Raw genomic sequence first — 27,451 nt, 5'->3', positions numbered from 1 at the left:
CAAGGGTCACTTTAAGCCAAGAGCACCTTTTCAGGATGTACTTCAGTTCCTGGCTTTGTTGTACTGCCTCCTAGGACTCTTTCAAATTACTTAAAATATGTCTTTATTTCTCTGAATGGCTTTTATCTGTCTTAGAAATGCTCGGTGTCAGAAAGCCAAGTGTGCTGCTCTGTATGCCTCACAATCTTTTTGTGCTTTAATCAATAAAGCATTTAAAACATATTATTAACAGACGTGTTGCCAGAAGGATTTCTAACTCAGTAAGTCACTGTGAAACCAAGACCTTGCTTTAACTCTGTCAGTTCTACTTTGCTGTATGAAATCATAGAAAACAGGGGGAAGGAATCCCTGAGGTCATTCATGCATTCTCTCTCCCCCAAGGGCAGATCCTTTCATCTTGAGTTATCGTCACTTTTATTCATTGAGTTTGTGAATGGTGTGCTATTTCCTGTAAAAATCCCTTTTCTTCATTTCTTTGCTGATGATAAAGACTCTGACCTTATCCAGAATTCCTACCAATACTTTCCATTGTTTTCCTTTTCCATTTTAAATGAAAGGATTTGTCCAAGGTCAGGCAGTAACGCTCCTTAGCAATGTTCAGTGTATTCCAGTTTTTCTTAAATGCAGCTTCTCATCTAAAAGCACCACAATCACAACTAATAGTGCTATTTTTAAAGGATCGGACTGAACTCATCCGGTGCTTATAAAACACCTGATCCAATCTATCAAGTGATGTTCCCTAGATATGCACTGTTCCCTGAAGAGGAATCAGACTTTTCTGAGATGAGAGCTGTAGGATCCATGATTCAGTGCAAGATTCACCTAGACATTTCTTCACACATTCCGTATGTGACAGTGCAGAATTCTCATCCTATTTTCATGCAAATAAAATTCTACCAATCATGAAATTGCAAGGAAGTGAGGAGACAAGCATAACGGAGTGAAGAATTCCACATCCTGCAAGTTATCCTTTCTGTCTTACCTTTTTCATTCCCTGAATATGAAGCTCTTTCAGTCTCTCCTTCATCTGTTCACAGCTATTTGTTTCTTTCATTATACTCTTCTGAATGCTCTTTCTCTATCCTTTCAGCATCACAGAGCATAATTTGCATGAGAATAACAAAGTGCTCACTTAACTGAAAATTCGAATATTTCAGTTGTGTGTTTAGTTTCTCCTTGTGCTTGTTGTCCTTTGGGTCCTTCCTTGTACCCTGATCTTATGCCATATAACGCGTGTATTGCCTCCTGCAGTAAAATTCTTTTTATGGATGGCAGCAGCAGTCCTATCATGTGTTCTCTGTCTCACTGCTTTCTTACTCATACTGCATATTCCCTCTTACTTAAAGGCAAGCTCATCTGTATAATCAACAGATTAAAAAAAAAAAAAAGCCTGTCCTGAGTTAAGTTTTAATCTTACAAGTTTCAGACTTTCAGAATTTATGTACTTTTAGTCACAATTTGAGTGGGATTTTCAGTAGTTTTTTTATCCAGTTCAATAGTCTTTGTTGTTAGGCATGGTCAGACAGTTCACCTGCATACAGCAGTGATGCCACTAGGGGTAAAATTATTTCTGTAAGATTCTCCGGTATAACACAAATGTTAAGAAGAAGAGTATACTATGCAAAAACCCAGTATACCTGGAGTTCAGAAAGAGCTGTGTTTGGTGGAGATTGTGCTGTGATACCAACCTGAAGGAAGCAGATGAGACATCAGCACAGGATACCTTTGAGCCAGACTGAGCAAAGAGCATTTGCGAGTGTAAGAGGAGATGAGATACAAGTTATGGGCCAATTTGATTCCAGATACTTTTTTGTATTAAAATTAATGAGTTCAACATTCTTTAAAGTGAGGGAGCCAGTACCACTCAGCTGAGCAGGATCTAACCCTACTGTACAACTGCTCTAAAACCCTTGTATCATCACTGTTTCATAATTGTAACTTAATAGTAGCTGGCACAACAGAGTCCTGGTGTTGGTCCTTATGAGGGCTCCAAAATGCTACAGTGATGCAAAGAATCATTACAGATGATGGCAATTAATGGTTTAAGATTAGACCTTCTCAAAATGAAAACAGTAACGAGTATGCACTTTTCTCCTTCTTAAAAGAATCACCCAATTCCTGCCAGTTTCCATTGAAATCTTACTTAAAAAAAAATAAATCCAGTTTAAATTTAAGATAAGACTCAGCAACATCCTGTGTGCTCTCTCTAGGACTGTGTCGTGGTTTAGCCCTTGTTCTGCAATTTCATTTCTGGTGAGATGTCCTGTAAAATCTGTTGGAAATCAGTGCAGGCCATAAAGCAAATGAGGAGAGAATGGCAACTCTTGTGAGACCTATCAAGGTGATGAACATTAACAGGGCTTTTCAGTATTCATACTTACAGATTGACAGATATTTGGCTTTCTTTCACAGATATCCTTAATCTTTCTTCACTTGTTCAAATATGTAAGTTTTCTTGTCTTGTAGACATGGCCTGGAGAGTCAGTTTGTGTTTCACTGTGAATTACAGACAAATCAACTTGGTTTTATGTGTTTAGGATAGGTAAACAGGTTATCTCTTGGTTCAGACACAAGAGCAATTTACAACAGCTTTAGTTACAGCACATCTGCTAAAGAACAGAGTTTTCAGGCAATATTACTTCACAGGCACTCATTAGGAAAAAATGATCTAAGGTAATCCATATACCTCATAGCTGAACTGGCTAGAACAGCGCGTGCTCTAAATCTGTCATTCTGCTTGCAACCTTCAGCTTTCACTTACATCAGGGTTGACTTGTTCATGCGCCTGAGCCCTGAATTTAAGACAGTTACTCTGAGCATAAGATACTGTGTTCAGATCCTGTGCAGAATTCACACCAAGTGTAGGAGTAGGTACGATTACACTGTGAGTATTATTACTCATAACTCTGCTTGGGCTCTGACCTACTTGATAGCACCTGACAGCTACTCTAAATTCGCAGCTCCAGACTACTCCATCATGAATTGTTCTTTGGCTAGCATAAAAGTTGGGTCAAAATAAGCTTCTCTAATGTACAGATTTTGGGAGCAAAGCCCAACCATCCTATTTCTGCTGATCCCAGTGAGCTTTAGGCAACTGCAAATTAATTCCAAAGGAAAGGCAGTTGAATTGCTAGTTTGCTTTAACTTGCCCTGTGCTCAGTGATATCATTTGGCCAATCATAGGAACTAGGTAGGGAAAACAAGCATTTTTCCCCTTTCATGTCTTCCTTTCAGCTGTACTTACTTCTTACCATGTCAACCTAAATGATTTACAGAAATTGGCAAACTTAGAAAACATTATTTGTTTGGGGGGACTGCTATCACTTCTTCTCCCTTTTGTCTTAAAGTCAGACATTGGCCAGATTTGTGTCTTCAGACAACACTAAACACTTCAGTGTGCTTTTAAATTTGAGAATCAGCACAAATGTGCCTCTCCGTGTTTCCAATAGCGATTACCTTCAAACCAGTTACTAATTACTAATTTGTGTTAATTAGTGAGAAAAGAGGGCACACACTGCGCATTTTGCAGTGTATGGATTTCACGGTCTTTGGAGTTTGATGTCATAAATGTACAGATGTGACCAAACCTAATCTGTGACCAAACCTAATCTAGGTAGTACCTACCTGTTGCTGCAAAAAAATCCTTTGCCTCTGTGCAAGGCCTTAAGACAGGAGGTCAGTCTAACCTTCCTTTCTGATTCAGAAGAGATGCCAATCATTAGCTATATAGAATTTTTGTATTTCATGTCTTCCAAGAACAACTTTTTCTGTGGAAGAAGGTGCCATTGGCCGTCCTTCTCGTGCTTTTCCTAAGAGACAGATGATGGAGACAGCAGCCGCTGCAAGACTTCCTTGAATGCGGGTGATGACTTAAGTGACTGCCCTCTCCATTTTCACTTGAGGCTGTGTATGATTTCTTTTGTTTTCACTACAGCTGGACACTTTTGGTCTTCTGTTAAAATTTCTTTGCATTTTTATACACACATTATTGAAAACAACTCTTTCAGAAATTTACAGTTGTTCTCCAGTCTTTCCAGGCATGATAGAGTTGGAAAACAAATAGGGCTTCTGTCAGGCATCCTATTGACTGCAGACTGCCATGCTGGATAGCAGAAAAGATTGGAGAATCACTTTTCCATATCTCCAAAGGAAACACCCTGATGCTAGATGGCTTGGTTTTGCTTTCATGCCTTGTGGCTGAAAGGCTCTTCATGATAGAACTGCATATTGGTCAGACAAAGGGACATGACACTGATCCCTAGTGCAATATTTCTATACTTTTTATACATTCTGGGCATAACATGAAATTAAGATCATACTCCTTCATGCAGAGATCCACATAGCACTCTTCTGTCTTGTATTTTGCTCAGGATACAGCAGCACAGTAGAAATACACTGCATTGGCTGGTATCTCGGTGGCCTGCACAGTGACACAGTGACTGCAAAATGGCATTTGTGCTTTTAGACAATAATAGTACAAGTCCAAGTTATATTCAACATCTTTTCCTGAGGGCTCTTTGTGACTGACACCTGGCTCAGCCTTCTTATGTGATGGCCAGGATTACACCTTTACAGTGCAAAGAGGGTGCTTGTGTCTTTCTGAAATTACATTCTTGCCTACCACCCAAAGAAGCTTTGGTTTAGGTCTTCTTATAAGATATGATTGATCACTTTGTTACTTGTCTGTTTCATTCCTTATACCCGTGTACACCATCTTTAGGTTTTTAAAATATTAAAATATTTTATCTTTTAAGACAACAATTTGAGTATTTATGTTATCTTAAGCAATTTTTTATCCCACTGAACAGTACATCAAATGTTTTGGCAGGTTGACTGAGACTGGGAAAGCAGAGTTTTGCATATAGGTTCAGGTATATGCACATGTTCCAGAGTTCATGGGATTAATTTTTTAAGTAGAACATAATTAGAACCAGTCCAAAATGACTGACTTTGGTTAAGACAAAACAGAAACACCAACCTGTCTGTTATATAAGCTTTTTTGTATTAATCCTGTTGTATATTATGCTAATTTAAAGGAATTTAAGAGTGGATAGAAAAGATAAAGTTCTCTTATCCCTTTAAAAAGTTATATTTACAGAGGAATAAATATTATCAGGGCAAAAAAGTAAATAAAGAGTAGGAAGTGTTAAGTCTTGCTTTTAATTTTGGCACTATCAGTAGAAATAAAAACATGATATTTTATATTTATAGAACATGTGTGCTCATTAATTTCAAAAGATCTTATGAGTACAGGAAATAATGCATCTATTTTACATGAGGAGACCAGTATATCACAAAATTTCCAGTGTCCAGTCTGAACTTCCCCTGATGCAGCTCATTCCCTTTCCTCATGTCCCATCACTGGTCACCCTGCCTCTGCAGCTCACCTCAAGGAAGTTGTAGACTGCAATGACGTCATCCCGCAGCCTTCTCTTCTCTGAGCTGAACAAGCCAAGTGACCTCAGCTGCTTCTCCTAAGTCTTGCCCTCAAGGCCTTTCGCCATCTTGGTCACCCTCCTCTGGACACACTCTAATAATCTGATGTCCTTCTTATACTGAGGTGCCCAAAACTGCACACAATACTCAAGATGGGGCCACAGCAGTGCAGTATAGAGTGGGTCAGTCATCTCCGTCGACCAGCTAGCTATGACTGTACCTCAGGACACGGTTGGCCTTTTTGGCTGCCAGGGCACACTGTTGACTCATTCAATTTGCCATCAATCCAGACCCTCAAATCTCTTTCTAAAGGCTTGCTTTCCTGCCTCTCATCCTCCAATTTGTACGTTTAGCCAGGATTACCCTGTCTCAGGTGCAGAACCTGGCACTTGCTCTTGTTAAATTTCATATGGTTGGTGATTTCCTAGCTCTCTAGTCTGTCCAGTTCTCTCTGTAAGGCCTCTCTGCCCCCAAGGGAGTCCACAGCTCCTCCTAGTTTAGTATAAGTGGCAATACCAGATGTATCAGATATGTATTGGTGATATGAATGTATAGATTCCAAAGAGATCTTGAGCTTGAATAAGATACTGAGTAGACATGAACTGTGCCCTTGAATGTTACATGGTGCTTGCTTTGTTCACGGTACTTTCCTTCTCCCTCTTCCCCTCCAGGATTCTTTATGAGAAATAAAGTGAAAGTGAAACTCAGATTCTTTAGTCTGTTGAGGTTATATGAATCAGTTTCATTGAATCATAGACTCGTATAAGTTGGAAGGGACCTCTGAGGTTATCTCATCCCAACTTCCTGCTCAAAGAAAGGGCAACTATACCAGGTTGCTCAGGGCTATGTCCAGTTGAGTTTTGAATATCTCCAAGGACTTAGATTTCAAAGCTTCCCTGGGAACCCGTTCCTGTGTTTGACCCCTCTACATGGTCAAAAATTTTTACCTTATATCAAGCTAGAATTTCCCATATTCCAACTTCTATTTATTGCCTCTTGTCCTTCCACTGTGCATCTTCAAGATAAGTCTTGTTCCGTGTTCTTTATACTGTCCCATTACTTAGCTAAAGACAGAAATAAGATGTCCTCTGAGCATCCTTTGTTAAGGCTGAAAAGCTCTCAGTTTCTCAGCCTCCTCATGTGCTCCAGCTCCCTAAACATGATTGTGGTAGACCTCCACTGAATTTGCTCTAGTATGTCCATGTCTTTCTTGCACTGGAGTGCCTAGAACTGAACACAGCACTCCAGATGTTGGTACTCCAAGCACCAAATAGAGAGGTGGGTTCACTTCTCTTGATCTTCTGCTTATACTCTTACTAATACAAGCCAGGATGTTGTTGGCCTTCTTTGCCTTAAGGAAACACGGCTGACTTCCATTCAACTTGTCTACCAGGGACCCTAGGTTTTTCTCCAAAACTGCTTTCTAGCCAGTCAATTCTAAACCTGTTCTATTGTATGGGATTATTTCATCCCATACACAGGACTTGAGTTTTCCTTCACTGAAGCTTGTAATGTTCCCTGCAGGTCATTTTTTCCAACCTATTAAGGCCCCTCTGAATAGCAACCCAGTTCTACAGTGTATTAACCACTCCCCCAGTTCAGTGTAATCCGCAAATTTGCAAAAAAGTGCCATCCATCCCATAGTCCAGGTTGTTAGCAGAGTCATTAGGCAGTATTGGCTCTAATATCTCTAGCTGAGGCTGAGAGATAGCTCTAGTGACAGACTCCCAGTTGGGAGTCTTTGTACCACTGATTCAATCCTCTGAGTCCAGCCAATTTTCCACTCTCTGTATTATCCACTTAGTCTGTCTCTCACCACGGAGGCTATAAGGATACTATGGAAGACCATGTCAAAGCACTTGCTAAACTTAAAGTGAAAGCATCCACAGCTCTCCTCTTATCCACAGTGTAAGACATGTCGTCGTAGAAGGCAATTGAGTTAATCAGGCATGATTTGTCCTCAGTAAGTCGGTTCCAAATCATCCTCTTGTCTTTCATGTGCTTGCAAGTGGCTTCTGAGATCATTTGCTCCGTAAACTGATGGGAGTCTGATGTAAGGCTGGCTAGCCAGTAGTTCCCCAGATCTCCCATCTTGCCTTTCTTGATGTTTACCTTGTCCAGTCATCAGGAACTCTACCCTGTTCTCACAACTTATCAAAGATTATAGAGAGTGACCTCACTAAGACATATATTACTGTATGATCTTCAGATGTATCCCTTCTAGTCCTAAAGACCTATATAAGTTTGTTCTACTTTGCACCATATCTCAGTCCCGAAAACATCAGTTTTGTATCTTAGTTCAAATTGACCGAGACTGCCGGAGTGAATAATAAAGATTCCAAGATTTGCCTGATTTTGAGCAATACACTTAAACTCACATCATGTTCTTTTGATCATAGAGATAATATGAAATCACAAAAATATTGGAGGCAGATTTTGGAGATGCTTGTCTTCAAGGCAGTTTTACAATGGCTTTATGAAATACTTGGCCACTTCCCAAAAAAGATTGGAGTAGAAGCTTACATTTTGAATGGTTATGTTTACCAGGTTCATAAAAGAAGCTGAAATTTTGTTCCCAAACCATGACGTGTGTTCAGAGTTTCAGACCCTTAATAGTGTTCAAAGCCAAATAAATCCTGTCTGGTGTGGGTCTTCTTTTTAAGAACGTGACCCAGACTCTGTTCTCACCTGGTAGAGATTCTGCTTTAGTTCCAAAACTTCAGAACTGGGACCTGGAGAACTGATCTTTCACTGCTAAACTTTGCAGACACTGAAATGACATATTAAAGGACTAAATACCCACGTAACTTTGCCTGGTAACTTAGTCAGCATTCCTGATCCAATGCTGACGGACCAGCAGTTCAAGCTTGTGCTTTTTAATTTTAATATCCAGAAGCAGTGTGTATCCCATAGTGCAATGGACTGTTGCTAAAACAATTAATATCCTAATTGAGTAAACCATAGGTATAGCATGTTGGTAATGATTTTGGTTACTTCTTGTCTATAGATTCAAGGAGCAGATACATGAGAGATTGTACAAGAATCAGGAGCTTACACAATATAAGCTGTCCCAGACTGCCTTATGTAAATAGATGTCCTTTTATTTAGGTCTCTGTTTCTGTCTGAGTTTTCCGGTGAGAATTCAATGAGAATGTGAGTAGGGCTGCAAGCATCACTTTAAATTCACAGTAAAGTCTAATAGTTTCAAATTATGAGCTTTATTGTAATTCATAAGGAATCTAAATGTCAGTTAAATGACACTGCTTTATTTGTGTCTTCTAGTTCTTCTTCTGCTCCCTCATCAGAACAAAAAGACATCAGAAACATGCCATAAAGTCTGAAACAAACAAACAAAAAGAGTAATAAATATGCTGAGGTTGCCTTTCACAGAGAAAAAAAAAAACAGTGGAAAGTGATCTGTAGGATCAATATCATCATGAAGATCTGGTCCAGATTTTGAACTTCCGTCCTTTCCTTTCCAAATAGGTATAACTTCTCCAACCTGATAGCTTGGAAATAAGTAATTCACTTCTGCTCTTTATTTGAGACCTAAAATTTGTATTTGCATTTCAAATATATACTAAATTTTGATAGTGGTGAGGTGAAGAATTAGTTGAAGTCGTTTCTAACACAAACACAGGTGGTGGCGCACTTCGGTTTATGTTGTGTATAGGCCTCAGCTATTCTGTTTGATGTTGCTCGTAATACCTCTTTCCCACATTCTGCTATTCACGTTCCCTTTCTTTTACCAATGTTTTCTCACGACCTTGAGTTTAAGGAATTTCATCAATACATCTCTCCGATTATCCAAAATGTTAGAAGTACTGTCAGATGTCCTCTTTCTCACTTGGATCTTCATTCTGTTAGAGTTCATCATGTATTAAAGTCAGAGTCACCGGGAAAGTTGAAGGGTATTTATCCTTTTTGGTTTGTTTTACTAAATCTCTGTGAAAATAAGAAAAGCTGGCTTGATTCCCTCTATTTATACATAGAAATAACTTTTGTTCACTGAATGACCCTTACCCTATAGATTCAGTCATCCATGCCATGGGAAAAAAAAATTGTTGTGTCTATTCATTTTCACTGGATGTCATCCAGAAAGCAGAAATATTACTGCTTATGTTCATCTCGTGTTGATGAACTGCAATAAAGGACTCTTCATATGCCAAAGTTAATCTGCTAATGTAAGATTTACTGCTCTTTGCAGTGCCATGCCAAACGTACATCTTCAGCACTTTTTCCTGTTTTTTTAACCTTAACTCTTTACTCCTGGCAAATCATCCTGCCATTAAATTGTACCCAAGTAAAAAAAAAAGTTTTAAATAACCTGAAACTTCTTCCCTTCTCTGAAAGATAAAATCATTTTGTATGTTGGCCTATGAGGACACACACACACACATTCACATAGAAATGGAAATGCCAGCATTGTCATTGAAGAATTCTTCAAGCAGCCTTGTCCACTTCTAAGTCTATAAAATAGTCCTTCCCAGGGGAGTAAATGAAAATCAGAACTATATTAATTAAACAGTTAGGTTCAGTCATTCCTAAGGTGAGCAAGAACTCTGCCTGAAAATAAGGAGTTACAGACTCAGCTCCATTTTCAGACAGCTGTTCCAGAAAACGTGTCAATCCATTTGTTAGCTGTGCTTGCTGGCAGTTATATGCAAATCCATTTGTATACTGATTGCTTTTTCTACATTATGTTATTACATAGCACACATGGCATAAAAAAAAATTAAAATCTATCTGGTAGTAGAGCATGTGTCAATGTATATGGACGGCAGAGTTCTATCCCATGCTGTTAATGCGAGTGTGCCCTAACCCCTTGCTTTCAGTTTGTTCCTAAGTGCCAGCAGCTTATTCCACATCTGACATAGAGGTCTGTGCCATTGCAAAAGCAAAAAAAAAAAAAACCAAACAAAACACTGTTACACTTTTCTTCTCTTATTTTGAGGCAGGGAAGTCCCTCCAAAGGGCCAGTCTGAGTTCACCTTGAGGGCATTAGCAGAGGCTATTTTAAAATAAAAATCTTTTAGTAGTAGTCAATTGAAAGATAAAGCCTTTTCTGTTCTGTGTAAATAATTTTGATCAATGTACTGTTCTAAGGCAATTCCCGATTAGCATACCCTATAGCTTATTGTCAGACCCTGTCCGCAGGGTACAATTGTGACACAGGCTGTGAATATTCAGCAATAAGAGTCTGTAAATCTGAGTAGGTAATGACAAAGACTCTTTAGGGAAAGAAAGAATGAGGTGAGCTGAGTAGAATAATGGCAGTCTTGAGGGGCAGGGGGTATTTTAATTTAATCAAAGCCAGAGCAACTCAAAAAGATACTATTAAAAGGACTTGCTCTCTGAAGTAAATACTTTTCAGATAAATGCACAGTTCAAACTGACGTGCTAAATTGGCATCCTTACATCCACTCTATTCTCTGGATCAAAGCAAAGTTAATCATTTCACTTGCCTTTTATCTATTTTATGGATGTGTGTGTGGGTATGTGTGCTATTTATGTGTACGGTGTGCGCATGTGCACGTGCGAGTAACAGAAAATAAAGGCGATGAGGGAGGGGTTTTTGCTTTTTCTGTAATGAAGTTGAAGATTTTTTTTTAATGTAGTGGTACCTGATAGCCATTGCCCACTGTTGTAAAAGCTCAGAAGTATTGCAGCTTTCTCTTGCCTCTGTTTGCCCAGCCACCCTTCTCCATACTACAAGCACTGGGAAATTTCAATGACACAGCTTGGAATGGGTTCAGTGACCTCAATTATGCCCTCCCACCCACTCCAAACTCCTTTCAATTTGCAAAAAGCTTTAAGTGGACAAAACCCAGATGCCTTTTGCTTGTAGTTCAGTAAGAACAGATTGGGCATGTAGATTCTTGTCAAAGTGATATATGTAGTTCATTTTCCATTAACTCTTTCTTAGCTAAGGATTTTAAATTCTCAGTTCCAAGTCTAGCACTCTGCTTTGCTTTCTACTGCTTTTTAAAGCTCATTATTCCTACAACATCATTTTTAAAAATGAACCTTAAAAAGCCTTGGCTAGACATTGACTGATACGAAACAGACTGAATGTTTGGTTCTGCTTTTAAAGGCAATCACTTTTTTTCTTTTTAAACTTGTTTCATATGTAATAACCCATCCTATTGTCTAAGACAATTCAAAAGCACTAACTAAATGTAATAAATAAAAGCACCAGTTTGATGGAGAAAGAAATCATGACTTGTGGAAATGATTTACCAGTCAAAACCAGTACATGGGCCCCGATGACCCTGAGAGCTTGCTTCAGTTGGCTTGCTTAAACTTAGGTTGCTTTCATAATGTTGTAATATTGCCCCAAAGAGTTGGTGCCTCTCCCCTCCCCCAGAACATTTCATTACACTCCCTTTCTCCCTCTCTCTCTCTCTCTTTCTCTTTCATTCTGCAGAAACATGTGCTGTCAATAACGGAGGCTGTGATCGGACTTGCAAGGATACCGCAACAGGGGTACGATGCAGTTGCCCAGTTGGATTTACCCTGCAGCCTGATGGGAAAACGTGCAAAGGTCAGCTTCTGTTTGCTTTGTAATGCATCATTTGCCTTCAGCAGTTCCAGTACAAGATGTAAATATTCAGTTATTTAATCAATACTTTTAAGTTAAGGCAATACTGGCATAGTGATTGCAATGGAGTTCATTAGCTTTCTCCTTCCCTAATTTTTCTGTATTTACGTATTTCAATCATTTTTCTCTCTATTTATTAGAGGGTTTTATTACTGCAAAGAAATGAAATACAGAGCTCAAACTGTTTCAAAGTGTCCAGAGATTTAGAGGAACGACTCTGGGCTGCAAAAAGCCCTCTGTTTCAAAGGATAGTCTGATACCCTTGTAAAACTTAAGTCATCTAATGGTGTCTGAATTCGTCTAGTCAAAAAGCAAGTTAAAATTCTCAACCAGTACTTTGTTACTTGCAGATAATCAACCAGTTATTACTAAGTGAAGCCAAGCAAAAGATGCAGATGTATTGCTCAAAAAAACCCCAGACAATTGTATATTTCCACCCCTTCAAAACATAAGTAGCCAGCCACAAAGGAAAACCGAAACAGCATTTACTAGCGCACAGACCTAAACGGTACAGCTGATGCTCAGCTTCTAAAGGCAGCACAAGAACCTTAGAGTTTTGTCCATCGTGTGTTAAAACTGAGGTCAGGGGAAGAGAGAACAGAAGAGAGCATCTAGTATTACTGTCAACATCTGTTCTCTGTTAAGGAGACAGGGACAGTTCTCCAATACCCCTGCGGAATCACACTTAATGGCACTGTGCACATGAGTAGATTTGGATAGATATTAGCAGGACCAGGCCCTCCATCGACCGTTTTCCTATCTGCCTATGTATTTCTTTCGAGCTCCATTGCAAGAGACTTCGTGATGGACATCCAAGAGGACATTGCATATATTGTTGTCACAGAGAATACTTTTTTATCACTCAGTGACTTAGCATAATTTGACCTAACTTGCTAAGAAACTATTGGGACTTTTTTTCTTCAAAGTAACCAGAAATGTCAGAATATCTTCAGTTCAGGGCTTGATGTTACTTAAAATAGTAAAAGCCACAAAAATAAACAGAAAATGTGTGGTTTCCTCTTGCTGCGGGCTGAAAAATCCCAGTGCTTGGGCATGATCCTGTTAGTATTTATAGAAATAACAGTTCATTTGCCTGTTTATTTGAAAATAAAACATTTAAACTGCCATTGCACACAATGTTAATAGTTAAGGGTGAACACACATCAAAAATTAGTCGTTTCAGTTCAAACCACATAAAAATAAATCTTCATTTTTACAAGCAGACTAGCTAAGCCATAGCAGAGCAGTAACAGTGATTCCACCAAGTGCTTAAAAAGGAGGCATTTTAATACTGTAACATACACCTAGACTTGATCATAATGTTTATTATTGAAACTGCATAATGAAAAAAAAAATGATTAATTCTAAATTTAGAAGTTTGGCCATAGAACTAATATGAAACAATATTTATGTAATAATCAAGTCTATAATTAGTGCCGCAGACAAAATGAAATATTCAACCTCTCCTCAAACCAAATACCCTAGCTCTAAGCTCTTTTTTATTTTTTCTTTTCCTCTTTTTTATGAGAAGAAAATATAAGAAACAGAATCTGTACTTTTATGATGCTGCAGATTCTTTCTTACTTTCTTAAAATAAGCAGCAGCTGGAAATTAACTCACATGGTCTAACAAACCAACCAGGCCATTTCTTTTTAACCTTTATTGACATTTTAGGAAATACTTTTCATCATAAAATGGTAAAATATATGATTTGCATTTAATTTAACTGTAATGAATAATATTTATCTAATGTAGCGCACTGTGAGATTTGTGGGCTAGATTCTGCTTCCCTGAAACTAAAGTAACTTCCCATTTAAATCTGTGCACAAAGGATTCAGCACTTAAACTGGCCAGTGAAGCTGCTTCTGTAGCTTTCGCAGCCAGCCCTTAGTCAAGACTGCGCTCTGAGATGTGCACCTTCTGAGTGCAAAAGTGAGCGTTTTGGTGGAGTGACATTGATGCCTTCTTGGCTCCTCTTGCTTTTAGGTAAAGCCTGGAAAAGGCTAGGGTGGGAAAATTCACATATTCCTTCCTCTGAGTTCTATAGGAAACAAAAGAAAAGAGTGATCAGCTCAAGTTTTCTCCTTTGATTTTTTTTCTCTTTACTCTCTTTGATTTGACTGGCCCACAATTTCTCATATATACAGTTCATTGTTCCCTCTAGCTGTAACATTACATCTGTGTGGTAAGAGCAATGGATTATCTATTGGATGCCCTTTAAAGCATCCTCAGGGATCATGCAGCTGTCATATCCTGTCTTCCTGGGCAGTTTTCAAGTCCATCAAGTGTCACAGCATCTCCAAGTGAGGTTTTTCATAGAAGCACCATTTTCAGAGAGGTTATATTTCTAAATATGTGAGAAAGATATGCCACAAGCTATTAAAGGAAAGTAGAGAGTCAGAGCACGTAAGAAACACTGAGAAAAATCAGAGGGATAATTAATATATTAAACAAAAAATGCAATTGTGGGTTGAGCAAAATGATTAATATTTTTACGTTGAATTTAGCAAATAATGTTGAACAAAAAGAATGTTTTTATTGGAAAGCCTGTGATTTTTCAGTCCATTTTGGCATCTTCGTCTCTAAGATATTTTACATAGTGCAGCTACTATTTGAATTTATGTAGTTGCTCAGATTCAAGAGGCTTAAATAAGACTCGAAAAAAACATCTGAACTTTTGAGTGTTCCAAGGTGGATATTGTGTGCTTTATTAGTTTGTAATTCTAGCTCACTTGTAGGTGATTTCCTCAATGGTGTGCTTTTACCCTACTGGTGTTTTATGGAAATCTATTGCCACTTTTCTTCCTTATTTTTTACAAGGGAATTAGGTAAATTAAAGAATGTTTGTATATTTAAATTAATGAAATAAATAAAAATATTCTTTTTCTAAGTAATAAAAATTCCTAGATGGTTCCGTTTAAAAATGAGGACTAATCTGTTTTAGGCACTGTGTAGACATATAATGGGAAAAAGAGTTTACTGTCCATAATGTTCACAGGTTTTTGTTTAGTACTTCAGAATTTCATTAACTGTTTAGTATAGAAAAAAGGCAAGTATATATACAAAAGGAAAGGCAATTTTTTAAGAAAGAGTTTATGCAAATATGCTTTAATTGCCAAAAGATGGCAGATAAACCATATCAAAAGTAACTAATTGTTCCACACTCTGCTTGCAATATTATATTTAGTGTTCTGTGAATCTATCATAAAAGCTGGAATGGATTCAAATCTCAGAGTACAGAACTGAGTCAGGACTGAAACTCTGGTATTTCTCCTGGCCCTTTCCCAATGTATCCGAGAACGGAGGGTACAGGAAAGCAATTTCCAAGTAATACAAGGGACCCACCTTCAGCAGTTTTGCATGTCGACCTCTTTCACAGGCTCAGTGGGAAATGAGAGTTCATGGTACTTCAAAGAATCAAGCTCCTTTTGTTAATGCAGAGTGCGGTCTGGTTTATATCAAATGTCAATAAAATAGGAAAAAAAAATGTTTTTGTGGAGAAAGTTTTAACATGGAATATGCACAGGTAGCTGCATAACCCACAGGAAGACTACTGTAGTGGAAGATTGGTTTGGTTTTTGGAAGAAAGTATTTTTATTCTCTGATTCTTTCTCCCTTACATATATATTTACTTGATCTTGTAGTGAAGTAAGAGCGAAAGTGCTGTCTGTGGTCTAGTTAGAGGGACCTTCAGTTGTATTAATGGTGCCTGGGATAAAAATTCATTAACCTTTTGCTGTTCTTTAAAAGTCAATCTCAAACTCAGCTAGATTGGCACACAACGGAGAATGCTCCTTTTTTCCCTTCAGCTTTGCTGTCAAGTTGGCTCTTAGTAAGCCAAACCATGGAGGTTTATGTCAGCTAACAGAAGAGGCATATCCCAGGCAGAAAGAGTTCCATATTCTCCCTCTAATTAATGCTATTTAATTTCTCCTGCTGTTGTAACTGGGTGATCCCAGCTTGATGCCGAGTCCATTTGATGCTGTCGATAATTGTGCTACACATAACAAAATGGTGCTGTTCATTTCCGTAAATGTCTACCAGGTCATCCCACAAAAGTCAGCTAATGCAGACAGAAAGGGAGCCAGAGGATCAAAAGACTCAGGATGTGGCCCAGGATTCTTATTGCTCATTGCCTCCTACCCACTTTGTAATATCCTCTACATTGTGCATATCAGGGGTTCTGTGGTTCCTCGCTCCTTTGCTTGTTTGTTTCCGTGCGTCCTTCCTGCTGAGTACCCTGTTCATGCATCAGCTGTAACCTGCTCTCAGTGAGAAGAGTCATCAGTTTAGCATTTTAATTATATTAAATACCAACTTATGTAGCTGCTAATGCAAGAGACTCATTTGCAGAAAACTTGTAGGATTCAAGAGGAGTGAAGTCAGACTAGATTAGACTTAGCACAGATTTCAGAAGATTGTTTAAATCCAGCTGCCAAACTGAATCAAACAATAAAGGGCTCATCTGCCCAAAGGCAGCTACAGAGGGATGAGAGACAAGCGGAGCAAGGGAGCATTCTTCTTCCAGGACTTACGGTAGAGAAAGACTGGGAATGACTGCAGAAGACATCTGAGAGAGACGGGGCCTTGCTTTGTGGGTTCTTGAAGAAGTTAGTTAGAGCAAGAGGAAGTACCACAGGCTCCTGGCATGGTGTAAAATGTAAGACTAGAGGTCCGATGTGCTCCATCTCTGCCTCAGGGATTTCACAAAGAAACCATGCCCCCAAGACGCTCTTGTGCCCCAGAATAATGCAGCTTCCCAGCACTGTATGCACAGGCATAAAGGAACTGTGCAGGGTGCAGGACTTGCTGAACTCCTAGTCAGATGACAGAGCAAATATAATTTTTAAGTGAGAGAAGGGAAGCATAACTGAATTTCTAAGGGTTATGGAGCAAAAGCCACATCTCAAATATGGATTTTCTGTAAACATCTAAAAAGTGCCACCTAACTTTGCATACACATAGCAAGATGTGTATTATTTCGTTTAGCTAACTTTCTGGTTTCCTTCATTTTCATAGGTAAGTTTGACAGTGGGATTTTGGGGAGGTCGATTCTCAACTGGGCTAGAATGTCAGCAGTTTTAGTAGCAATACGATGGTACATCGATAATCTGCAACCAGCTGTGGCTAAATACAGCAGCATTAATTCATGTGCACGAGTAGATCTTTGCCAAGCCCAGGTGATCTCATAGACATGTATTTAGGAGGCAGAAAGATCTCTGCAGATCTCCACCTAGAGATGGGGCATTTTATTTATTGTGCAACACTAAGCAAGCCCTTCTTAGCCCTCTGGCGTATTGTTTAACTAGAGCGGTGTTACACTGGGGTTATGTGACTGGATGCTGTTTAGGCAAACATTTCTTCTTCCTGCTGTCTCATTGTCATGGTTACCCAGCAATGCGGTGTGCTCTCTACTTCCTTGAAACAGGCCCCCATCCTTTCGCATTCAGATGCAGCAAAGAAATGTGGCACTTACATGCTTAAATACTTGACTGTGCCGCAGTGGGAGCATCAGAAATGCCTTAGCGTTGAACGGTTTGTCCAGTAATTCAACTCTCTAACCTTCCTTACCATTAAACAATCTTGAAAAGAAAAGCAGGAGCACAGAGACTGATGAACAATTTCAGTCAAAGGACTGAATCGAAGTTTATTGAAATAAAAGGGAATTTTTGCATTGGCTTTATTAGCTTGATATAATAATTGCTGGTTTTTGTCTTTCTTAATTGCAGTCTATTACAGCAGGAAAATGCATTTTAAATTGGTTTTGGATGCAAAAAAAAAAAAGTTAAACCCTGAAAATTAATTAAATTTTGAAAATGGAATTGTTTCTGTAAGGAAAGAGTTAGTTACAGAATGAGTTTCAATGAAGCAAAATATGTCATGTTTTGTTAAATATGAACCAAAATATTTCATTAAATTAAATGTCTAAAATTAATGCTTGACGTCAGTTTGGTATGAGAATATGAGTCAGATGTTGAAGGCTTTCCTCTCTTTTTGTTCAGAGCACACTAACACTAAGTGAAAAGCTCACAATGAACAGTTTAGCTGGCCAATTTGGCTTCATTTCCTGGCTACAGAATATCTGTGAACAGTTATGATTTCCTCCATCATTCCATTAGTCGAAATTACTTAAAATTTGGTTTAGGTTTTTCTCTAAATTGGATTAAATTGACTAAAGCTTTTAGAATTGCATCTTGTCAGACCCAATAAATTCATTTGAAACTGAAAATGTTTCCTCTTTTTTAGAAAGGAACACCATAAGGAGTTGCAGGTTATTTTTGTTGTTTATTATTAGTTAGATGCAGCTGTTAATCTGGTAAATCAACTATTAGCTTGCTAGAGTTATGATACCTCCTTTGTTTGACTGTGATTGATTGGATAAGTTTCAGAGTGGTATATTTTTTTCACTAGTTGCCTAAATGGGGAAGTTTTTGCAGTAGGAGTAATTACCTATGATGAACTCAGGTTTTGTTTGGTTAATATCCATGATCAACTTGACTTTTCTTTTACATGCCAGTGAAAGTTTGACAGTAAAATATATCCCTATGCAAGATAACCTGTAAAATATATGCATTGGTCAAGTTTACACCAAGGCAGATAGAACTTTAGTGGCATATACAATCACACTTTTCACATCATGTAAGTGTCTCAGTGCCTTTAGATTCAAGTCTGTAGGTTTGGAGCAGGTCTTCTGACTAAGATTTGTCTCACCTAAGAGGTAAATGCAAGACAGGCACATGTGAATTTTTTTTTTTTTTTGGTTTGGGTACTGTTCTAGTTTTCTTCTTTCTTTCCTAAAGAAAGCAGTCACCCAAATACAAAGTTTTCCTCGATTAGATTGCCACAGAAAATTCTTAGGTTTCTGTTTAAGTGAGACCATCATTTCACCAAAGGTATACATGACTTTTTAATAAGTGCATAAGAAGCATTAGAGATGACATCACTAAAACAGCATGTAGAAGGGTAACCTCAGTTCCTTGCTGAAGTGTGTAACTTCCATTTGAAGATGCACAGCTGCAGAATTAAGATACTTAGCTTCTGCATAACTTCGAGGAACATACTGCGTTAGAATCACTAAGATACTGTGCTATGAAGCTGGAATTATGTTCACTGTTGAATTCATTCACATACATCAGCGTTTTAAATTTAAAGGAATTTAAATGATCTCCTCAAGAGTTTAAACTTCTAGAGGTTGATCATTGAGGCAAATCTGTTCATAGCTGCCTGATTACTCCTACTTGAGATCCACATTCAGCTTTCTGTGCGTCTCCCATTAGCAGTATCCTTCAGTGTGATATCTGTGATACTGCACACAGTGAAAGCAGTATTGGTGCCAGCTGTACATTACATGGCTTTATTGTCAATAGGTATTGCATTGGCACCCACAGCAAGTCCTGGGGCAAACAAAAAGAGCTTTTTCCAGCTCACCTTTATCTAACAACATGAAGATTTTTTTTAACATGTGAAGAGATCAGTTTAGCTTCCTCCACATTAGACACACACAGTTTTTGAGGAAATAAGCATTATGAGCCATTAGCCATTACAAGCCATTAGCATTTGCCAGTGCTCTCTCAAAAAAAAGGGGAAAAAAACATACATGCAAATGGTGTGAAAGAATAAACTCAAATGAAGTAAGTTGCTGGCAGTCATCACCTACGTTGCAGTCAGAGTGCTGCAGTACCAGCAAATGTCAGTGTAAATGTCAGTCACAAGATTACAAGCAGCAGTGGGTTTTTTGAAGAGGACATCTGGCAAAGCCAGAAAGGGCAGAGACTTGCTTGTCATATTCTCTTTTCTTCTGATTACATTTCTCTTGATAATTGCAGCACCTGAAATGGCCATGTGCTTGTGTAAAGCTATGTGGCGTATCTTTAAGATAATTTATGTAGTTAATAGAGCAGTTGTACTGTTACTTTTTGTCATGGTTTAACCACAGTCAGCAATCAAGTACCACACAATTGCTCACTCACCCTTCCCTTAGAGCCTCAGAGGGTGGGGGAGAGAATTGGGAAGAAAACTCGTGGGTTGAGATAAAGACTGTTTACTAGGATAGCAAGGGAAAAGATAATTATGTATATATAAAAATAATGGTAATAATAATAATAGGAATAACAATAGAAGTAATATTTTTAAAAATAAAAAGAAACAAAACAAAACAAAATAAATTATGGACACTTTCTTGCCACCTGATGACCCAATGACCAATACAGCCCATCCTGAGCAGCAATCACAGAACCAAAAAAAAAACCAACTGCAAATGATCCCAGAACAATTCTGAACAGCAAAAGAAAAGTGATACAGCTCACCAGCCTACCCCCACTTAAATAATGAGCATGATGTTTATCGCATGGAAGATTCTCTTTGGCCAGTTTGGGTCAACTGTTCTGGCTATATCCCTCCCAGCTTCCGGGAAGCCAGACAGTGTCCTCGGTCTCTTTAGCGACAGCTCATAACATCAGTGTGTTTATCAACATTCTTCACATCTGAAATCCAAAACACCTCAGCTACTGGGAGGAAAATTAACTCCATCCCAGCCAAAACCAGGACACTTTTAATACAGATTCATACCATTGCTGCTTGATGCTAGACAAAGTTGGTGTACTGCACATTGTTAACATTCTTCTAATACAGTGCCTTATATTCATTGTTTGGTTTGGCAAGTAGCGTATGGAAAATGGTCCCGTAGCCTTACTCAGTCAAAGGTACAGTGACGACTAGCGAGAGCAGCTTTTCATTTAAGCTAGTAAGTAGCTTCTCTTTGCTTGCTGTGCATAAATAAAGCTATCTGGGCTGGATTGCTCTGGGATATCCCAGAGAAATAGTCTGCTTGTTGCTTAGAGTCTGCCAAAAGTAACTAAAGGGAAGACAGGATAACTCTCAGTATGCTTTAATTTACTATTTTGGTACCTCCACTGGAAAAAAAAATGCAAAACTTTGCATATGGAAGCAGATTGAGATACACTGAGCACTTAGACCCTGTATGAAGAAGCTGACCCAAGCAGATAGAATATTTTAACCGTGATTCCTGGGAGCGGCAAGTGATAAAAGGCTTTTAGGTGATTGGCCAGATACACTTCAGGCTTTTTAGGGAAAAATTTCTCAGCCATTTCAGAAAATTGAATCCTTGTGGGATTTCAAGTCAAGTACCTCAGAAAAAAAAGGCGTTGAAAAGTACTATTTCATTTTTAAAATAGAGATTGTACAGAGAGATTGGCCTTTGTACAGACTGCACTTTCTGTGACTCTTCCTTTGATCCCCAGGGCCCATATTGCCCCTGCCACGGATACCGAACTAGAATGTCTGTCCTCTTTTCTATGCATCAGCTCTCAATGGACACGAACTTTGATTCTGGACCTTGCGCCTTTTACTTCTCTCAGCAATCCCACAGTGTGCCACTTTTTAGAATATGGTCAGAAGAATAGGTGACCCAAGGTAAAATAAGCACATCTGCTTTGGTAATTCCTGATGAGATTAGAGGTCTTGCATCATATGGCTAAGATACCTCCTATTTGCACAAGCTTAAAGATATGTGCATTGGGAAATAACATGGAACAGCTGGCACCCTCTGAACTCATATCCTACCACAATAACGTGCTCATAAGCACACGCAAATAGTCTAATCCCAGCCTATAGGGTATCCAATTCACTTGCCTTGAAAATATCTCTTAACTGGGTTACCCATTTCACTTCCCTTCAGAATCTGACCAGTGAGGAATAAAATGACTTTTCTTCATCTCAGCAATAGAAACAAAATATAAGAAAAAAGTGCTGCAAAGAGGACTGTGTTCTCCATTCACATGTGAAAGTCAATGCAGGACAAAGTTCTAGTCCCTCTATGGTTTCCTTCTACCTTCCGTGTCACTCCCCAGAAAAACATCCTACGCCAGAGGAATCAAACTTCCTTGATTTTTATCAACAGCAGGCCATAGCCTGTTTCTCAAAGTCAGTCCACAAGCTGTCTGGAGTCAGGGGATAGAATTTTAGAAGGTAATTATTAAAGTATGTGTTGTCTTTTAACAGCCCTTAAGTGTTTACTGAAGTGGTTTATTTTGAGCCATTATTTCTCCCTGATGGCTTTTTCCCTGCTTCTCATCAACGTAAACCAAGAGTAAACTTCCCAGTAGTCAAATCAAGACCTAATTTTCATAATTCATTATACAGCAACTCTACTTTCATCAAACCCCTTACATGACTCTGCTCTCAAGCTACAACTTACTCTCAAGTGTTTGTAACTAGAATTAAGTGCATGTTCAAATATAAATGCCATTTGAATTTCCTTCTCTGTACATGTAAGCAAAGAGCTATCAAAAAATGAAGAGATCAGATATAATCACAAGCCACTATAGCCATGAATCAAAACAAAAAATACCTTTACCCTCTCCATGCTGAATACAAGGCAAATACAAATCTTGTGGCTGAAGTCCTAAAAACAAGAAAAAAAAATAAATACAAAAACCTCTTATATCTTTTCATGCAATAAATTGCATGACACAGAATGGAGAATGCACAGAGCAATGTCTTTCTTTGCCTTGCATGAGAAGTCAGCACCTAGATAAATTTATGGACAGGAGACTGATGTGAAGAATGATGGTAATGAAAATGTGGGTCCGGTAACTAGACTAGTGCTTTTAGGAGGAACACAAATAGTCATTTTCTATATATGTATGATGCACAGAGTAAATGTGCAATTAAATGTTCTATTAAAAGTATCTGAATTTTCTTTAAAATGCCTGCTGACAAACAAGTTCTGACCATTTTCCAGTGCTACTCCATAGTTAAAGCATCGTGAGATCACATGCCATATTCAGGAAGCAAGCAAATAGCTTCTTGGTAAAAGCAGATTTGTGTGAATGTCAAACTGCTCAAGTGATTTATGGAAATGAACAGAATTTCTGAGTAGATGTTGCAGCAGGAACAGCAAGGGATCGCCCTGTCTCTTCCCCTTCTGAGTACTTCTCTTCTTCTGACAAAACCCATGTGATTGAGAAAATAGGGGCATTTGTGCCAAAGAAGCAACCAAAGGCAGCCAGTGGGTGATTTAGGACTATGAAACAATAGATGCAGCTGTCTAAGAAAAGAAAAAAATAGCAAAAACAATGTTAAATGAAAGGAAAATTAGGACTTTTGTAATGAAAAGAGTGGTCCTGTTCAGTGCTTGGCAAGAGTTTCAGAGAACACATACTTTGTAACCGCGTCGGGAAAGCACCAAGAAGATTGTGTTATAGTGCAACCCAGTAAATGCTTCTACGGGGAATTCTTTGTCATATGAATCAACCATATGCATGGACTATGCTGCAGAGATAGCAGGTAGGCTAATAGTTGGCGAAAGACAAAGAAGCAAAGGAAATTTTCTAGATTTATTTGATAGGAATGATAAATGGAAGACTAAAGCCAAAAGGGAATAGTAAATAACAGAGGCAGTTTTGAGGTTATTTTTGTTTTGGTAGAACTTAAGCAAGACGTGAGACCATCCGTGTCCCAAAAAAAACCTCATAAAGATCAGAATTGAGAGAGGGAAGCCTGAGTAACTGATGGAAGAGCAATGGTCAAGTTCAGTTTATCGAAAGAGCTGCTTGTTTTAGAAGAGATGGATAAGACTTAAGAAATCAGACCAGAGCACAAGCTCCCAGGTAGCTACGACAAAATAGCTACCGAAATGTGGATTAAAGAAGCAAATGTTAAAGCCTGTCCACAATAGCCTTGTTGCTGAGGCCACAAGTCATTTTATGTGATTACATCGATGTTATCCATTCAGAAGATAAAGAACAAATAAGATCAACCCAATGTGAGGAAAATGGTAACAGCATCTGGCAGGCAGCTGCAGCAGCTCAGCAGAAAGCTCTGTGTCATGTCCAGTGAGGGAGCCATAGTCGATCTGTTCCAGTACTGCTACCCTGGAAACAACTGCTTCAAGGCTTGATAAGACTGGGAGGTAACTCAGAATTAGGATTCTCATTTTTTTCCTCACTTTTATAAAGAAAGGAGGGAGTTGACTGTTGTCATTGTAGAGGCAAATCTGGCGTGTGATAAGATGACAGAGCGTCTGACTGAGGGGCAGACAGACAAACAGAGAGAGGAGAAGAGTCCGCAGAGTTCGTGGTAAAACTGGTGGAGGAGATATTGGAGAGACAGAAGGATGCTGGTCACCAGCAGAAAATGTGTGGGATTTGAGGGAGGACAAGATAGAAAACTCTTGGTGATAGGAGGCTGCAAGTGGTCAGAAGGCTAGTGAGAGGATCAGAAAAATCAGCAGTTGGACACTGGCTGATGACTGTGTTTGTCGACTGGGCATCAGAATGGTGAATTTTAGATATATAGACATAATTTGATCTAGACTTTCTAAGAAAGAATTTAAGTTCCAGGCCACAGAGAGAAAAAAAAAAAATGAAATTATAAACTCATGGAATTAAAAAAAAAAAAAAAGAGAGAGGAAATGGAAATTGTAGATACCAACACATGTGAAATTTGTCAGAAAGAAGAAAATGGAATGGAAGACAGAAAAAAAAAAAAGAGAAGATGGAGAGCAGAATCCAAGAAATAAAACTGTGGATAACATCTGCCTTCTAACTGTTGCTGCAAATGTATCTAATCCAGAATGTGTGCAAGACTTTCACTGCCCCTTCCCTATTTTTGGAGGGATTGCCTTCTTTTCCTTTTTTTAGGTTAAAGACATACAAGTCATTTGTCTGCTGTAGACTTGTTCATGACAGACAAATATAATATAACAGATTATCTTCCATTAAAAAATTGCAGACTTGGGTCAGCTTCCATGTAACTCATACAGTTTCATTCCCTCCCAAGGGTTCCATCTATCCCCACAAAATAAATTCATGTGTACTAAGTTAGGGTTTTTTCATGACTAGGCAATATCTCTGTTCCCTGGAAACTTGCAGTTGTTATTTGTCTTTGTGAACCTCCCCTTTGAAAATGCCAAATCCTTTAAATTAATGCTTGGGAGGGTCATATTTTGCATTTCAGTAGTTGAAAAGACCTTGCATTTATTCAACAATATAAAGCTCCCTGAGGATCAGCAGCCACAGTTTATTATGTAGAAGTGTGCTGTGCTTTCTGTAACTTGGGAGTTGACTACTCACATAATCATAGCTACCAACATTCAAAACTTGCAGTATTTTTTCCATTCTTTTATTATTGCTTTTTTTTTCATCATAAAATACAGCTTCTTTTTTTATATGGCTACATCCTGCTCTCAGTAAAGTATTTGTCTTCCCTGGTACAGAACTGATCCCTGGTTGGTTGAAGTAATGTCTTCCAAAAGTTTTGGAGGATTAATTTTTGGTCACCAGCCAATTTTCTTTGATTCGTTATCAACTATGAGGCATTTGAATTACCATGGGCTAATTACATTCAGCTGCCCTTTTCAGCAGGAGTAGGTTTGTGATAGGAAAGCCAGCATAGTTTCAGTGGGATTTTAGAGAGAGCATCAGTATCTTCAGCTGTCCTTAATACCAGTTTTATTTTTAATTTTTATTTCATAAAATCCAACACAATTTTTAGAAGCAACCTGAGATTCTTGGAAATAAGCACACAACTTTCCTGAGCAGATATCAATTCCAAGGGGGAAAATGAAAACAACTATGAGTAAAGGTAAAGACTAGAGATTCTTGTTTCTTGGTCCAATAGTGCACAGCTTGCTCAGTTGCTCTTCATTGAGATTACATGGAAAAATTTATTACGGTAAGAGCAAGGCCTTGTTTTTTTAGTGAGACCAAGTACAGAGAAGATGCCCAGGGATGTCAGCTCCCCAGTTTTGTCTGATTCATCTCTTAAGACACTGAGCTTTACTGTTGCCATTGTGTGTAACCTTCAGCAAGTTCTGTCTCAGTGCCTCCTGCATAAAATGAAGAAACAGGTTGCCCAGAGAGGTGGTGGATGCCCCATCTCTGGAAACATTCAAGGCCAGGCTGGATGAGGCTCTGAGCAACCTGATCTGGTTGGAGATGTCCCTGCTCCTTGCAGGGAGTTTGGACTAGATGAACTTTGAAGGTCCCTTCCAACCCAAACCATTCTATGATTCTATGAAACATTAAACATAGAATTATTATGGTCAGAGTGGCTGTGTGAATAATTAAGGTAGATAAGTCGCCAGCCCAATGTATTTGCATAGTTCTGTACCACCATTTCAACCACAGCCTCTAGGTCTGCAGTCACTTCCAAGGTCATTGTTACCATCTGAGTTTCCCAGCGTCTGAAGTGTTGAACTTTCCACATGCTTTGTAAAGCAAAGAGATGTTATTTGTTGTCCTCAAATACAGATGGGAGCCTTAACTACTCACTTATTTCTCCCTCTCGGGTGTTTTATAAGAAGCATTTTGGTTGATAAAATGTTACATTAGGAGGAAAATAACTTTATTTTCTGGGATTCCTATGGCTTAAAGTGAGGTGCGGGGGAGAGGAGAGGTACTTTCTGCATTTAGCCCAGCCTAGACCATAAAAGACTCTATCAGTCTATTTCTTTATGTCTCCTGCCCACTTCACATTCTGGTGTCACAGCCTAAGACAGCTTGCACTGTTTGGGTTCGTAGCATTGCACTAACATGTTTTTGAGTTTAAAAAAGAATTCAGTGTTCAGCAAAAATTTTAAATGAAAATCCTTTCTTTTCACATTAGATTTAGTAAATCCCTTCCCTTTCACAAATGAGAAATCAGGGCCTAAACTATTCTGACAGCATTTCTAAGTTTTTCACTTTCGAGGCTTTTTGTGCTTTATAAATGTAATTAACTGTAATAAGAAAATAATAGGACATAATGTTTGTTTTACAAGGTGATTGATCTCTTGGCAGCCTGGCAGAATCTTTTATTGATTGGTTGGTGGATAATGTCAGAGTGGATATGTCCTGGAGGAGAATAGCTGACACCTAAATCCATATGTGACAGATTACAATCCGGGTTGGAAGACAGGTTTCTTCGTGAAATTGCAAAGATAACAGGTGAAAATGGAGAAAGTGACATGAGGGAAATGTGTTGAAACCTGCCTCAACCTTTCCATGCTCTAAGAGCATTTACACAAAGCTCTCCATTTTGTGGGCAGCCTGTTTTCAGGATGAGGGAGATTAGATTTTAATTACACTCATTCCTGTCTGCCCAGTCGAGTTTTAATTCTGGTTGTTAATTAGGAAAATGCCTTGCCCCACAACCTAGCCATAAAGCTAATTAAACAGAGAACCTTCATTTGCTACGTAGTGGAACTTCAGTTCAGTAATGATTATCATACATTACAGTTAATTAGCACTGTGGGAGGGAAAATGAGGATGTCACTTCAGTGCAAAACTCAAATTAGAGGTGCTGTAATATATGCCTTGTTTCATTTTGTAGCTATCTGATGTAGGGAAGTCGCACACTACTCTACCTGCCTCAGTTTCACATTCGTTAAAGGAGAATTAATTAAACTTATCT

The 27,451-nt window shown here is 38.6% G+C and overlaps 1 protein-coding gene across 1 annotated transcript in view; it reads left to right on the top strand.

Moving 5' to 3' along the window:
• SCUBE1 (signal peptide, CUB domain and EGF like domain containing 1) overlaps window positions 1–27,451 on the top strand; it is a 219,357-nt gene that overhangs the window by 134,615 nt on the left and 57,291 nt on the right. The window contains exon 8 of the mRNA XM_086740410.1: window positions 11,864–11,980. Within this exon, the coding sequence (XP_086596536.1) occupies window positions 11,864–11,980 (117 nt within the window). The remainder of the gene's footprint in view (window positions 1–11,863; window positions 11,981–27,451) is intronic.

The sequence above is a fragment of the Chlamydotis macqueenii genome, chromosome 1 (assembly GCF_036417535.1).
Source record: "Chlamydotis macqueenii isolate bChlMac1 chromosome 1, bChlMac1.mat, whole genome shotgun sequence".
Classification (NCBI taxonomy): Eukaryota; Metazoa; Chordata; class Aves; order Otidiformes; family Otididae; genus Chlamydotis; species Chlamydotis macqueenii.
Note: the sequence above shows the minus strand (reverse complement) of the source record. Positions and strands in the feature narration are given on the sequence as shown.